General features: G+C 36.6%; 1 protein-coding gene across 5 annotated transcripts in view; it reads left to right on the forward strand.

Moving 5' to 3' along the window:
• CARMIL1 (capping protein regulator and myosin 1 linker 1) overlaps positions 1-16,843 on the forward strand; it is a 342,321-nt gene that overhangs the window by 172,359 nt on the left and 153,119 nt on the right. For all 5 annotated transcript variants that reach the window (XM_073005696.1, XM_007973527.3, XM_073005695.1 and 2 more), the window contains exon 9: positions 13,142-13,217. In XM_073005696.1, coding sequence (XP_072861797.1) covers positions 13,142-13,217 — 76 coding nt within the window. The remainder of the gene's footprint in view (positions 1-13,141; positions 13,218-16,843) is intronic.

A 16,843-nucleotide genomic window follows, 5' to 3' on the forward strand; every position in this document is an offset into this window, starting at 1 on the left:
AAAGAAAAAGGGAAAATATTTTTCTTCGTAAGTCTTTTCCAATAAAACAAGAAAATTGCATGTAGAATAAGATAGAACTTCACAGTCATCCCGTGTTTGGTCTCAGCATTTTTGGTCTCAGTGTTTTTGGTCCCTTTACAAATCTTAAAAATGATTGATCTTTGCTTTTTGTGGGTCAAAACATTGGTATTTACAATATTATAAATTAAAACTAAAATTTGAAATATTTATTAATTAAAAAAAATGACACTAATAAACCAAACCATTATGTACTAACATAGTACCATAGCACCATGGTACCATTTTTATGAAAAAGTAAATATATTTTCCAAAACAAAAATAAATCAGCAAGAAGAGTGGCATTGGTTTATCTTTTTGCAGATCGTTTTAATGTTTGACTTAATAGAAGACAATTGGATGCTCATATCTACTTCAGCATTCACAAAATTGTGGTACGTTGTTTTGACTGAAGTATAAAAAGAAAATCCAGCCTTAAAGATGTGTAATTAGAAAAGGCAGTATTTTCAATAGCCTTGTCACATAGTTGTGGCTATTCTTCCTTGGTGCTTCACCACAACTCAGTAAGTGGTGGTTTCTTAAAGATAAGTTGCAATGTAGAATCAGAACTATATCAATGAACTTTTTTTTTATTTTTTTACGTTAAAGTCTGTTTGGTCTATCTTATCCTTCCACTGGGTCTTATCCATACATAATTTTGTAGCATTGTACATTGGTAACTTAGAAAATATTGGTTCATCGAGTTGTACATAGTTTTCAAGTATCTTCCTCTTGTACAATAGTAAAAGAAAAAAGAAAGACATTTGATAGCTATCATCACTGATCTTATAAAACTTTTTTTAAATACTTCAGAGCTGTCGAGCTCATAGTAGCAGATAAAAGTTTTCCAAAATTTAAATTTTTGCTTGAAAGATACAATTTTACTATTGGGGAAAAACAAAACAAAACAAAACAAAACATAGTATCAGGTGAAGTGATATCTTAAAGTGACCAGATTACTTCTGACATTTTAGAGGGAATGTCTACCAAATCCCAAATCTAAATAACTGTATGTTGTCATTTTTTTGTGATGGCCCACTGAAAAAAAGGAGCTAGTTCTGCTTAAAAATGCAACTATCACACAAACACTTTACATTGAGACAGTGATCACTTTGATATATAGAGGAACATCTCATTTTGAACATACTTCTCATTTTGTTACACAGGATATTAAAATGTTTGTACTTAAGAGCTAAAATTTAATAAAATGAGTAATGTTTACTGCTTCACTGAGGACATTCTAAAATGAAATCGATGTTTGTTTAAAAAACTAGGAGCTTGTGCCAGTGAAGACGCCTGCCTTGGCTTGTGCTCAGGTGCTAGCAGTTTTCCTCACCATTGCTTTTGTACCTTCCATGCAAAGGTCAACACAGTGAAAGGATAAGTTTGTTTTAGTGTTGTTATGAAAACGATTTTGAACCTGTGAACCTCCTGAATGAATCTCAGAGTCTCCAAGGGTCCATCCTTGGAGAGCATCTGGCCCATGGGAGTGAAGACACTGTAGGGCAGCTAGAGGTGTTTTTTTTTTTTTGACTTACTTTATTATGCCATAATGGTTTTTATACCGTTGATAGGTATGTATAGGGTCAGTGCTAAACTTTTCAACTAATCCATGTTTAATTCGGTCTCATCCAGCAACTAACCCACCATGTGTAATTAATCTGTAGGCAGAGGGAAACTATATTTAAATAAGCCACTAAATACAGTTACCTGAAATATGTAGCATGAGAAATTTGTCAAACCTTTTAGAAAAATTATTTACTAATTCCTTAGTTGGAGAATTTTCATTTCATCAGTAAAGACTGCATTAGTGGGGTAGACCCAAATAATCTACTTTTCTTGCTTAATTAAGGGGCTAGAAGGACATTTGTCGTTATTGAAACTCTAGTGGAGGATTTGGAAAACTTTTTTTTTTTTTTTGTCAAGGACCAGGTAGTAAATATTTTAGACTTTATGAGCCAGACAGTTGCTGTTGCAATTATGCAGTTCCACTGTGGTAGCTTAAAAACAGACCTAGACATTATATGAATGAGTATTTCTATGTTCCAATAAAACTATATTTGCACAAATAGGTGTCATGGACTGTAGTTTGCTGATACCTGCTCTAGATCAGCCGCCTCTAATGTGAAATGTATGTATCTAGAGAAAAATCCAAGGTGGGCTACAAAAAAGTAGTGGAACTTTATATTTATTATTGACTTATTTTAACATTTCTCCTTGTTTTATAATATGTGTGTAAATATTACTATTGTAGTCTTTGGAATGCAGTAACTAAATATTAAAAAACAAGATGGTACTCAAATTTTTTTTTTACTGTTTTTTACTAGTTTTACTATTAAAATTAGAGCCAGGTTATATATAAAGAGACTGCTCTCAGTCCTTTTAGATGGGCTTTGATAGTAGTTCGCTAATTGAATTACAACACATTTTATTAGCTGAATATTTTGATGTAGTAGAAACTTGAACATGCTAATTCATGAAGGCTTCAGTCTGCACTTAAATGGCACAATTGTAAGATTCATTGTGGCATAAGTTGATGTGATGTGTGTGGGTTATTCTCTTAACCTCTACTGGTATTTTTCTCATTGAGGTGTGAGTTACAGAGAAGAGGAATTAGAAAATTTGGAGGTGTCAGAGAAGACATCAAATGGGCTATATGTTGAGCTGAAGTTTGTTAGCAAAAATGAGGAGACATTCTCATATGTATACATTAATTTTCCCACTATGACAATTAGTTCCTATGTTCCATTTTTGAGCATATTTGAACATATGTCCCGTATTTGAACATAATTCAGATACAAGCACGCAACTGTGTTTGCCACTTATATTTATTAAAATTAGATTCGGCATGCATTTGTATGTCAAGATCTGTGAACTTCATATTACAGCTAGAGTTCCTTGTAGAAAGCTGTACTTGTTTCATAGAGTCAATAAAAAAACTCTTCTAACTGGCCATCATCCAAAGCTTTATTTTTTCATTCCACTTTTTCTTGCCATTATATTTAGTCTTCATACTTAGAAACATCCATTTGTAACAGTCCTTAAAACCATCAGTGCTTCTGGAATGGAAATTCACTGAGGGCTAGGCTGTGTCTTTCTTGCTCATGCTCTGTGATGTGATACTCTACAGTCAAGCCATTGTCCCAGAATAAAGGATTTTTAAGGGACAGTGAGTGATCTGCTCTAGTGGAGCACATTAGAATCCTGCGAGGTAGGATTATTTCTAGAAAGCCTGTCAGATTACTCAAATATTGTTTACTACCCTGCTCAGGTTGGCAGTTATAGCTTTAATGACATTCTTAACCCCATTTTGCTTGAAGCCATGGCTAAATTCTATCTGGATTCTTATACAGTTCCATTTGTTTCTTTTAGTTTACTCATCCAGGTCATTCTTTTCTTCTGCCCAGAGGTTTGTAACTACCATTTTCCCAGGACCAGTTCAGATTCAAAGCTGGGGATTTGAGTCATGGGAGAGGCACTGATGTTAATGTCACAGGTCTGAGAGGATGAAACATGGTTTTGGCACCTTGCTCATCTGAAGCACAGAGATGGAGGAAGCAACATTCTGTCTGTGTGGGACCCCATCACCACATGTGAGACATGGTTTTAGAAGGTCCAGGTGTGGTGACAGGGCAGTGCCTTGGTCATTGTTCTGTCACCAAGAGCCCCTACTACTGTCCTCACCCCTCTGATTTGCCTAGGATCTGTTCTTCTTCAGACATAGGCCCAGTGTTAGGACACTGTGCCGCTTATATCATGTGATCTATAGCCGCAGGAACCGAAGGATGGAGAGGCAGGTGCATCGTCCTATCCTGGGGCTGCTTTATCAGTCATCCAGCTTGCTGTTCTCTTTTCAATGTGGACTTGGCTTCCTGTTTCTATATATCTTGCTACTTCACTAAAACCAATTAGATCTATCTAGGTGCTTCATGATAGTTTGTAAGCAATTTGAATGTTGTGATAATGTTTTCTTATTTATTTACTATGGTTCTATCAGAACTGAATCTAGGACCAGTCCCTCTGTTGTTGCTGAATAAGCATTCAGGAATAAGGATGACAGTGATCATGCTAGATCTAGCCAGTTAATCTCTGGAGAACCGTAATTAGGAAGTACTTGGAAAAATGCCCACTCCAGTTGTTATTTATAAAATGTCCAGTTGGCATCTTATTTAAGTATATTCTTTCCGTTTGTTCTGTTTTAGGTTATCAGTAGGCCATAAAAAGCATAGATTGAAAATTTGTTGTAAATTTCTCATGGGATTTCTCAAAGGTCTGTGAGCTGACATGTTAAAAAATTTAATTACCCTGTAATTTGGAGTGGTAGGGAATTATGAAGGTAGAGGTACTGGTGCCAAGAAGAAGAAAATATATAGCTATAACTACATTGATTTCTCGTGTTCCTGAAAGATGTTAAAGAGGAGCTAATCTCATGAATTCTTTGAAGACTCCATGACATGCATCATTGAGCTTCAACTTGGCTCACAAGAGTCCAGGCAGCAGATTCATGCTTTTTTTGTGTTGTCATATTTCTTACTGATCAAGGTGACATTCTTGAGTGTGATACTATCAGGAAAGAGTTCTGAGTGTGGATTATGTTTGGCAAGGTTGTCCTGAGGACACTGCTGTCATTCTTTTCCTAATCAAAGATCCATTTTTTTTTTTTTTTAATTCCTTGTCTCATTTATAAAAGCATTGCTGTTTGGAGAGTGGAATCAGGTGTGAACACCATTGGCTTCTGTTTCCAGTCCTGAATTTCTTAAAATAGTTCTGTAGGCCAATAGTCCTCAACCTGGGTGAGATGAACTCTAAGGAGCGAATAAGATGATGATATGTTGGGGATGTGACGCTAATAGTAGAACTTGATTTTTGTCTAATTTTTCTTAATTCATTTTATTTATGCGTGTGTGTATGTTTTATACCGAGCTTAATATATTAGTGCTGCAGTACATGTGTATGATTTATAGATTAACACATTTTTTAGAGGGGGGAATATTCAAAATTCTTTGCTGTTGGGGATGAATGATCAAAAAATGTAGAGACCACTCATTTAGACCTCTAGGAATGTCCTCATCTGGGAACTGTTTTAGGTATTTACATCCTTCCCAGAGTTGATGAGTGGTTCCACTAATGATTTAATAATATACAGGACATATAAGTTAGGATAGCAGGAAGGAATAGCTCATTTGTGACATTCTTATCTTTTTAAAACTCTCCAACTCCCATTTCCAAAATAGATGGAATGGAGAAAAGTCTAAATTATTCCCAGAAAGGCTATCAAATGAATATGTCAAATGAATATGCTCTGAGTTTTACCAGCCTTTCCACGAGAGTGCATAATCTATTGTGTGCATGCATGGAGCATGAAGAGTGGCAAGGCTGTGCATTCTTGCATTAAAACACCTCCTTTGAGCCTTTAAATGTTTATAAGATTTATTAGAGGGAAATCTTCACTCCTGTGGTAGGTGGATATACTAAGAATAATCATGATGTTGTTCATTGAATTACTGCTCTATTTGTGCTTTTCTCACGTTGCAGGTTGTGGGACTTGCTAGATGTCCTTCACATCCGTCAGTTATTTTTGTTCTTTAACACTTTCCTGGTATATTTAACACTGTGTTTACACAGTATTTTTAAAATTTCAGAGAGATGGCAGGCAGGGGAAAGGGAGTAAGGAGGGAAATTTGTACTGATAATAATAACTAGGAAAATTAAATTCTTATAAAGTCATACAGATCAGAAAGATGGGATCAAACTAGGTAATCTAGGTTTAATGGGTTATCTAGAATGTAGAATAGCAAAGAATTTGGCAAGAGATCTAGACTCTCAATCCCTTGCCAACTTCTTTGTTTTTGCATTTTAACTTTTTATTATAAATTAGCCCCCACATATTAGCAGTTTATTTTTGATGTTCAGAAAAAAAGGGGATGGTACAATTGTCACTTCAGAATACATCTTAATACTCTGCTAAAAATACAAAAAATTAGTCAGGCATGGTGGCACACGCCTGTAATCCCAGCTACTTGGGAGGCTGAGGCAGGAGAATTGCTTGAATTGGGAGGCAGAGGTTGTGGTGAGCCGAGATCCACCACTACACTCCAGCCTGGGTGACAGAGCAAGACTCCGTCTCAAAGACAAAACAAAACAAAACTTTAAAATCAGAAACCAAATGATTGGTTAATTGTGATGGAAGGGGTTTTCGATCCTTTGATCTGAAAACCTGTGGATATACCATCCTGGTTTCCTCTGTAGAGTATGAAGACTTTTTTGATGGTATGGAAGGCAAGTTAGTCATGAGTGAGATGACGGCACAGTGGTTAAGACACGGGATCATGAGTCACACTGGCTGCTTTTGAATCCTGGCTCTGCCCCAGCTAGCCTTGTAACTGTGCATACATCAAACTTCCCTGTGCCTTTGAAGTATTCATCTGAAAATGGGGTTAATAATTTTACCTCTCTTCTGGGGTAATTATGAAGACTATATGGATAAATATATTTAAAACACTTATATTAGTACATAAAAATGTTCAAATAAATGCTTGCTATTTTCGTATCTTTTAAAGGTCTTCCTTTTTAAAAAATGAACAGTTATCTAAAGTGACAAGTTTTCTTAATTGAAAAAAAGTAAAGTTAGTGAATCCCTATGTTACAGAAAATTTTGGATTTCCTGAGACTAGTTCATGGTTTTTTTTCTGTGATACTCTTTATCAGTTTTATGATGGCTTTTTCTTCTGGAAAGGTATAAGAGAAAAACTTGATTCTTTTGAGTTTTAAGGGGAGGTTTCTATTATTCTGAAGTGTCAACTGACACGAGAAATGGGGATCCCAACTTTTTCTTTTTTTTTTTTAAAGACAGGGTCTTGTATCACCCAGCCTTGACCTCCTGGGCTCAGTTGATCCTCCCACTTCATCCTTAGTAGCTTGAGACTACAGGCATGCACCACTATGCTTGGCTAATTTTTATATTTTTAATTTTTTACATTTGATTTATGATTTATTTGTAAAGACGGGGTTTCACGATGTTGCCCAGGCTGGTCTTGAACTCCTGGGCAAAAGCTATCCACTTGCCTCAGCTTCCCAAGGTGCTGGGATTACAGGTGTGAGTCACCACACCTGACCTGGATCCCAACATTTTTTACACTCCCCAACAAGTCATTAGACTAATAATAAAACCAAAAAAACTCTATGTATAATAATTTACAACAGGAAAAAGTTAGTGAATATTAACTGTCTCATCTCTCTTCAGTGTCATGTAAGAAATGACTGTGCCACGTGACTAAAAGATGTTAATACTGGATCCTCCTCCTCAGGGTTTGTAGTCTTAAGATGTTTTTGCTACCATTTTAAGGAAATGATAGAAGTAATGTTTGGAAATGTACAAGAGAATGCTATGTTGCCATGTTGCCAGGACTCATGAGAGGGTTCCCTCAACTGTTATCACTCCTTTTAAGGCTGATTTTACTTTTCAGATCAAAGGTTCCATCATAATTAAAAGTTTCTTAGGATGTCAAAGCAAAACACAGTGGGGAATGTACAATAAATATCATGGACTGGTGATGGTAAAAAGTTGTTACCACTTCCAGCTAAGAGAAATCAGTTAATATGACAATGGCTGATATTTGGAAACCTTTCCTCTTAAGTCAATTAATTGCATCAGCACTTACTGAAAACACGAGGAAGGATCTGTCCTGCCATAAACTCCACCAGGGAAAATCAGGTAGTCCTTTGAAGTGAGTTGGTATCAGCACAGCAGTAGGGAGGCCCTTGCAAATGTCAGATTAAATGTTTATTCATGATCTGTTTATGTGCTCACTTATTACTGTGTCCTAAGAAAGCCATCCAGGAAGATGAACTCTCAGAAATGAGATTAGTTACGTACTGTCTTGTGTATTTTGTATTTTCTATTAAAATGAGACCTCATTAGAGTCTTGTTTATTACTGGCTCCGTAATTTTTTTATTTATGCAAACTTGTTTGTCCCATGCAGGCCTGAGTCTCCCTGATCCTTGGTCTTCATGTTTGTTCTGGCTGTCATGGTGACTTGATGCCCAGAGAGTAATGAATTCTAGGGGTCCTGAATGTCTCTCCAGGCTAGACCTTGCCTCTTACATAAAGCGTTTGCTGAAGTACTTCCTGGGCACTTGGTCTTACACTGTAAGCTCCTCATTCTCAGCATATTGCGGCCAGGCTGAGAGGTATTAAGTATCTAAGTAATTGAGGTTTTACATGTTGGTATGTGTAGCTATGATGTATTAACTTTTGTTTCTATTTTGTATTCTAATGTATGAACATTGCATAATTTATCCGTTCTGCTGAATGTTTGTCAGACATTTTAGTGTATTGTCTGTTATCTGTAATGCTGCTAAGGCCATCCTTGTACTTGTCTCCTTAGAGAAAAGTATGCAGATATATACCAAGATGGAAATCTTTGTAAATTTAACTACTATGTCCACCATTTAACGCAAGAAATAGGCTACTGCCTCTCCTTAAAAGACTTACATATATCAATTTTCAATTACGGTTCCCTCCTTCTCCACCTGCCCTGCCCAGTTATATAATGGTTCCAGTAATCTTTGTGTTCCTTTATAGTTTTATCACAAAAGTATGCCTATTTTGATTGGCATTACATTACTGACATCTATAAATCAATTTGGAAAAAATTACTATTTTGCCTTGGTCCTTGTTCTAGCCTCTGAACCCACCTTCTGCCTTAGACTCCTCCTGTATCTCTGATACATCATGTCTGCATTGTGGAGACTGTTACCTTGCCTCTGATAACTCCCACTGATGTTATGAAATTAACTTTCTGAAACATTTCTGTTCAAAAGTTTTCTATGACTGCCTTGCATGCATGCAGTCAAGCCTCCTAACTGTAGCTTTCAATCCTCATTTCTAGGTGCTAAGTGTTCTGGTTATCTATTGCTATGTAACAAAGCCCCTCAAACTTAATGGCCACAGCAAGAACAGTCAGGAGTAACAATGAAACGTTCCTCAGTCACGTGTTTGGTGCTCGATGCTGGCTGTCTGCTGCAAGGCAGCGCTGCATTCCATGGGTGAGCTTGCCATGAGAGAGAGCTGGGTAGAGCTGTATTATTACCTCTTCTAATCCAGCCTTGACAGTCCTGTAGTTTGAAGGACATCTGTGTTGTTCTTAGTTTCTGGTAATTATGAACATAGCTCTTAAAAATAAACAATTGTCTACATTTTTATGTGAACATAAATTTTGATTTTCCTTGGGTAATTTCCTAGAAATGGGATTGCTGGATCAGATGTCAAATATCTGTTAAACCTAAATAAGATGCTGTCAAACTGTTTTCTCCATTGAGTGTATCATTTTGCATCCTCATCGGCCACATTTGAGAGTTCCAGTTGCTCTGGGTCCTTATTAGCAATTAGTATTGTCAGGTTTTTTTAAAAACTTTTTTTTCTCTTTTTTAAACCATGCATCTCTTTTTGGTTTTTCCTTAATGCATTTTTCTAATGACTAAAAACTGTGAGCATCCATTCATGTGCTTATTTGCTATACATGTATCTTATTTAGTGAAGTGTCTGTTTAGATCTTCTGCCCGTTTAAAAAAACTGAGGTGATTGTTTTTTGTTTTTGATAGTTCTTTATACATTTTGGATGTAATTCTTTTTTCAGAAATGGGATTTGTAAATAGTTTCTGTCAGCGTGTGGCTTATCTTTTTCTTCTTTTAACATCTTTTGTAGAGCAGAAGTTTTTAATTTCGAATAAAGTCCAGTTTATCAATTTTTAAATTTTCATATCGTGCTTTTTGGAGCTCTAAAAACTCTTAGACTAAGCTGTACCTGACTTTTTTGCCCATTTCTTCTGCTTAGAATATGTGTCTCATCCCACTCTGAGGGCTCAGTAATATCCTCTATCTCAACTTGGTTGTCTTGATTACCACCCCTTTTATTTGCACACATAGTATTTTGTATTCCCCCTACCTCACTAGGGCTTGTTTCACTGTATTATAGCTGCTTTTTCCTTCCTGAGTCTCCTGCTAGGCCCTGCCAGGCCATCAGTCTTACAGGACAGGGACCATTTTCTGTGTTCATTTCTGCATCAGGCCCAGTGATTCATGCACGATGGCTGGCATTTGTTGAACATAAGAATGGATGGAATTGCTGGATATGCTCAGGTTCCCATGCCATTGTATATGCTATTCCTAATTTCTTAAAATACTCTGTCTCGCTGGCTGGTTGGTTTCCTTCTGATCTTTGAAGCTGGTGAACCATTCCCCATTTACTTCAGGCTGAATTACTTGCTGTCCTACTGTGCTCTTAGGGCTTTTTGTTTGTTTGTTTTTTAACATTTTCCCTATTCAGCACATCTCCTATTGTATTACAGATAGTTGAGTAGGAGTTTTTCTTTACCACTGGAGTGTGATAGAGGAATAAGAGCTACGCTTCTTTTTCATCTCTTAGCTCTCAGAGCCTAATAACCCTGCCTAGTACTAAGGACTAAATAAATATCTACTGAATATAATATGTGATTGTCTCCTTCTAGTTGTTTTTTAACATAAAAAGCCTAGGCATTAACACAATTTAGAGAAACATGGCAGGCAAACCATGCCAATATACTTAGTCTCCATCCTCCTCATGAATAATTTTTTCTAGAGCAAAATTTTGTTTATATCATCCATAGATGATTTAATTTTGTAAAATAGTTTATGCATATGAATCATAGAACAATTTTAAAGCATAATAATTTTGTTAGACGAAATTAATATCACCTTTAATGCTAACACGGTATCCTTATGACGTTTGGTTGTATTTCTTTCTTTTTTTAAGAAAAGTCTATATTTGTTAGCATTTATATATTTTTTATATGTAGATTTTATTAATCCCAATTCTTGATTATATCACACAAATGTACACTTTAGAATGCTGTATACCTTAAAATTTTAATATTGAACAATAAGCATTTTTAGTGTTAACTATTGTCGTATGTAGAGATGATGCTGTTTTACCCACTGCCTTCATGATTCTGTGAAATGATGTGCCCTTCAATTCCTGAAAATGACTTCATCTATAACAAAAGCCAGTTACTTCAAATCAGATCATGTGACAGAACAGACTACACAAAAAAGTGGTTCCCAAGTGTGGTCACTCCTGGACATTAAATCCACAAAAAAGATGCGATGAGACTGCTTTGACGTAGTTCTGAATGTTGAAATATACATGAGAACTCTCAGCGTGGGCTTTAGGGACTCTGTAATAAGGTGGAATCACCGTTAGAGAAGCTACAACCTGTAATTAGGCAACAGGGAGAGATACAGGGCCTTGTTCTGAGCCCAGAAAGCATGTCAGTGGAGGGGCACGAGGCGAGTGAAGACCGTAAAATAACTATTGAAAACGTTGTTCTCCTTTTTAATCTAAAACTTAAAAAAAGAATTTAAACTTAGGCAAAGTTAGTAAAGAGGCTTGTCAGTAGAAAACCTGGCATGTGGAAACACATGACTGAGCCTGCCTATTTCTCTGGATTTTTTTTTCTTTCTACTACCTGTGGGCACTCACCTCATCTTTTTAAAGCATATCTATTGAAACTGCAGACATGTGGTGCTTCAGAGCCGGGGTTCTGACTGCAATTCTGTCCCTTTGGCCTAGTTTCACTTTATTTTCTGAGCATCTGTTCCTTCATCTGTAAGATGTAAACAACAGTAACTCCTGGGGTGGTTTTGAGATTTAAACGAACCGGTCTATGTAGAGTGCCAAGCACAGGGCCGACACCCAGAGCTATGAGATAATATTGATTCTCAGACCTCTTTCCACCTTCTGCTTTTCTTTTCTATTTCAGTAAAAATTTGAGTATCTGCTACTTGTCCTGCACTGAGTATAAAACTGCTATTACCTCACTAAAGCTAAAAAATTGAAGTAGACAAAGGCTTGGTTTTCAAAGAACTTAATAATTGGGGGTGGTAAGGATGCTTAAAGCAACAAACTATAAGATAAGATAGAATAAATAAATGCTAAAAAGGGAGGTGGGGTTTGACCAGGGGAGGACTTAAGGAGGTGAGAATGTGTGATAATAGTGGCATTTAAGGACACAGAGATTTTCATAACAGAGCAGTAAAAGATTATTCTGATTGTGAAATTGCACATCATATTAGATGAGTAATGAGTTGTCAGCTTTTTGTCTTGAGCATGGGATGAGTTGTGGGAGCTTAGGCTGCAAAATTGGAATGGAGGCAGAACTGTCATGCAGATAGCTTCACTCTATGGTCGAAGAGCTGATATGAAGCCTAAGACAAAAATGCACGTGGGCTATCTTATGGATGTAATCACTACTAGGAACTAAATAAAAAAAGACCAAATGGTTGCAAAATGCTTGCTAAGCATTGGGCATCCATCCAGTGCCACTTACTGTCAGGGTAGGCTGTATCTTGCTTGCAATATGAACTCCTCTGACTAGAGAATACTATATGAGATAATTGATGGTTAAAGAATTTATGAAGGAGGCCAGGCACTGTGGCTTACACCTGTAATCCCAGCACTTTGGGTGAGGGCCGAGGTGGGTGGATTGCTTTGAGTCCAAGAGTTTGAGACTAGCCTGAGGAACATGGGGAAATGCCATCTATACAAAAATTAGCCAGGCATGGGGGGCGTGCCTGTAGTCCCACCTATTTGAGAGGCTGAGGTGGGAAAATCACCTGAGTTTGGGAAGTCAAGGCTGCAGTGAACCATGATCCATGTCACTGCACTCCACCTTGGGTGACAAAGTGAGACCCTGTCTAAAAAAAAAAAAGATTTTATGAAGAAGAGGTCTAAAGAAGTAAGACTTGTTATTGGTATGGACTTGGAGGTATGATATCTCTCAGAGCAAGGAGGTTCTTCCAGCAAATTCTGATACCAGCCTCTTTTCCTTTGGAAGTAGGAAAGAGTCCCTAGAGACAATTTACTTTAACTTTTGGGAACTTTGAAGATCAGTCTTTGAGAACTTAGTTGTTGTCTCCTGGCCTACTAGATGTTGTGTCTGTGAATAATAGAAATTAACAGGTGAACTTGGATGTCATGGATTAAAAATTAAGTGTCAGTGTAGCTACTGTAGGAGCACTTTCATATACTTTGTTTCTGCTTCCAGGGACTTAATACCTATCATTGCTGCTCTGGAATATAATCAGTGGTTCACAAAGCTGTCCTCTAAGGATCTAAAACTGGTAAGTAATCAAACATGCAGCAAATGTTGCTTGGCTTTGCTGAATTTCAAAAACCCAATAATTGTAAAAAAAAAAAAAAAAAAAAAAAAAAAAAAAATTTTTTTTACTGTACTGGTAAACTATATACATTTTATTTCTTGAGGAGATATTTTCCTTTAAATGATTTGCATAACATTTAGTAAAATTTGTGATGTGAGATGCTTCCAAGTATTTCCTCATGTATTCAGCTGTTTCAGGCAATTTAAGAAGATGAACAAAAAGATACATTTAGTGTAGCCTTTAGTACAAACCATTCAGTTGGCAAAAACTGTTAAAGTTACGTTTGCGCAGCTGCAAATAGCAGATTTTATATTCCTATCTTACACTCTGTGTCTACAAAGTTTCCCTTCCTAAGAATTTAGGAAAACATTAGCAGGTAGAGTTCCCCTGGTCGAGTAATGATAGTTAATGTTGATTTTCTAGATGGGTTTTGGGTAGATTTATATGAAAGCAAAATTAAATTAAAGTGAAATCTGTTTTCATAAGGTATGAAGGAGAAAAATATTTAGTGTATTTTATTAGTGGAAATAAGATGCTGTCTTGGGGTTGTTGCCAGTTCATATCAGTCATATGGACGGATGCTTATCCATAAATTAACTCTCTGGTGTTTGTTATGGGATAAGAAAGAATTTGCATGTTTTCCTGGAGACTCTCATGTTTAAGTCTTTAACTTTCAGAGGTCATAGGATCTGGTGGTTTAAGATTTTCATAGTGAATACATCAGACTTGTAGTAAGACATGGATCTGTAGGACATGGAGGGTTGAGACTGGCTAGTGGGCAGACGACTTGGTTCTCTGAATTTGCTTGGGGTAGGGGTGGCCTAAAACATTGTATGTATGAAAATGGACTAAACTCATTTGGGGTACCTTAAGAGCCAATATGGTAGAGGAAAATGCTTGGACTTGGAATGAGAAACCTGGATTTCAGATTCTGATTTTTATTATAAGGCTGTGTTACCTTAGATAACTTACCTGACCTTCCAGGGGCTCAGCTTCCTGCATACCTGTTATTGTGAGCTAGTTGGAACCATTTCTTACTCATCTCTATCCAGTACTTATGAGAGTGTGTGACTCGTAGTAACTATTTAATAAAAATTGGTTTAATAAGTATATGTCTAATAAGTTATCAAAGAGATTGAGAAATGAACATATATGAGAGTATGAATTATGTGAACTATATAATTCAAACAAGAGTTGTGTCTGAGCAGTGATGATGGACTGAGGGTTGGCATGAGTTGGAGCCAGGTGAGCCCTCAGGGAGCAGACAGGTAGCCATGATGGGAGACCTAAGAATAGATGTCCCTTGTTTGCTGCTTGCTGGAATGGGACCATTTCCAGGCCTGAGCCAGCAAAGAGTACAGGTGGGAAAGGGGAGCCATTGGAGGAATGAGAAGGAGATTCGTCCAGGGGTTGTGGGATCAGAGAGAACAATGGTTTGCTACCATGTCAGTTTTTCTGGCTCATTCAATCATTTACATAAGCTTGTGAATTTCAAAATGGGGCCTCAAGAGGGTTTCAAGAAGGTTGTGGATATATCGCTTTTGGAGATTGTCCCAACCTGCAATTACAGGAAGGTGTCCAGGCAATTGCTACTGCCATTCTGTCATTATTCCTCCCAGGTATCATCTCCTTTCTGCTGCCTTAGATGTTTAGGACATAAAATATGCACCTAATCATTTCAGTCCTGGCAAAAGAAAGCATGTAAATGGTATTATGCTTTCTTGGATGTCCTGGGAAGGAAGGAAGTGGAGTGACAGGATGTGAGGACTGCTCGTGCTTCTTTTCTATTAACTGAGATTTAAACACAAAAATACACTTTGCATGTATTTTTATTATTTGGTATTTTAAAATGAAGTGATCTTTGTGGATATTACTCTACAGGTCTTCAAAAAGAATACTAAATTCTTGATTTTTTTACCCAAAGTTAAAAAGAAATGATACTTTCCCTTTTGATGGGTACTGAAGTGGGCAGTCTCGGAGCACTATGTAACATTGGGTTTATTCAAAGAAAAGGACAATATGAAGAAGCACGTCTTTGGATTTTTGTAAACATGAAGTGCAAGGGCAAAAATAAGTGGCTGCTTCTCAAGTTATATGAGCTCTCTGGGTTAAGATTATTACTAGTCCCATAAAAGCCTCCTGTGCTAAGGTGCCACAAGAAAAATACGACTTTATGTTGATCTTATGAAGCAAATTAGCAATCAGTATTTCTAATTTGAGTCAAGGATTTTTTTTAAAAAAAATTGTACTGAATATGCAATTAGGACCATGTTTTTGGCCAACATTCTTGACTCATTAAAAAAACAGTAGAATTGGGGTCTTGCTCAGCTTCTTCTGTTTTGCAGCTCAGGCAAATTGGTGAGCATCATCACATCTTTTTTTAGTCTTTAGGGAATGACATGGTCGGACGAGATAATGTATACAGTTTCTTTCAGTTCTAAAGTTCCAGTTTTAAAAAATTAATTTATTTTGCAATAGTTCATTTATTACTCTATAGTGATTCTAGTTTCTGTTGTTTACATTCATTTTTTAACTGAATGCAAGCTCCTGGAGAGCCACTGTATCCAGTTTTTTAAAAATTTCCTAAATTGATGCACATAGTGCTGCACATGCTGTAGACATTTGGAAAATACTACTGGAATTGTCACATTATACTTAGTAGCTAGGTTTGAGTGCGTCTCCCTTTAAAAGTTTCATTTCCTTATATTCATCCCTATAGAAAATGATGCTTTTAATGTACTTGGCACTCAATAAAAATTAGTAGAATTAATTTAGTCATGAATGATTTGTTATACATCTCCCCTACTGGCATTTTAAAGAAAAATTGGAGACACTTTCATACATTTTCCAAATTTGTGTTATGGTATTTATACCCCAATGGGCTGTAAATCTTCAAAGCATTATGGTAAATTACTTTTCTGGGTACACTGCAAGGTAGCCCAGAAATGGTAATGATCCCAAGAATTATTTCTGGTAATTAGGATAATATCCGCAAAAACATTATCTAAGTAGTCACTTTTTATCATGACAGCACAGAATAAGACCCTTGTGTGTACATTGTGAGATAAAGAATTGTACTGATAAGCGGGTCACCATTTTAAATATCATCACTGTCAGCATAATGTAAATTGCAGGCATCAGGTCAATTGGAATTAATTTTTCTCTTTCTTCCTTAATCAGTGGGACACATTGGAAACCCAGGAATAGTGTGAAAGTGGCATTATTGACAGAATGGAATCAAACAGCAAATAAGAATTATGAGAGCCTTACATGCTGTGGGACTTGGGGTGTTTCTAAGTTAGGTTTTCTTAAAAATACTTGATTAGAGAACTTGTGCCACATTCAGACTGTGTTCCAATTATGATTAATCCAGTTGGGTATTTGTTATATGATAAGTCAAAGTACTGTAATATTTTTATGTGATACTTTAAGAAAAGAAAGTGCTTTGATATTGTATGCTATGGCACACGGAACATGCCTTCTTTCTCTCACTCTTTCTTTTTTAATATTATGAAGTAGTTAGTACACGCTAGGTTGCAAGGAGAATTTTAAAATCACTTTGTATGTGTGTGTATGTGTGTGTGTGC

This window comes from Chlorocebus sabaeus, chromosome 17, assembly GCF_047675955.1.
Source record: "Chlorocebus sabaeus isolate Y175 chromosome 17, mChlSab1.0.hap1, whole genome shotgun sequence".
Taxonomy (NCBI): Eukaryota; Metazoa; Chordata; class Mammalia; order Primates; family Cercopithecidae; genus Chlorocebus; species Chlorocebus sabaeus.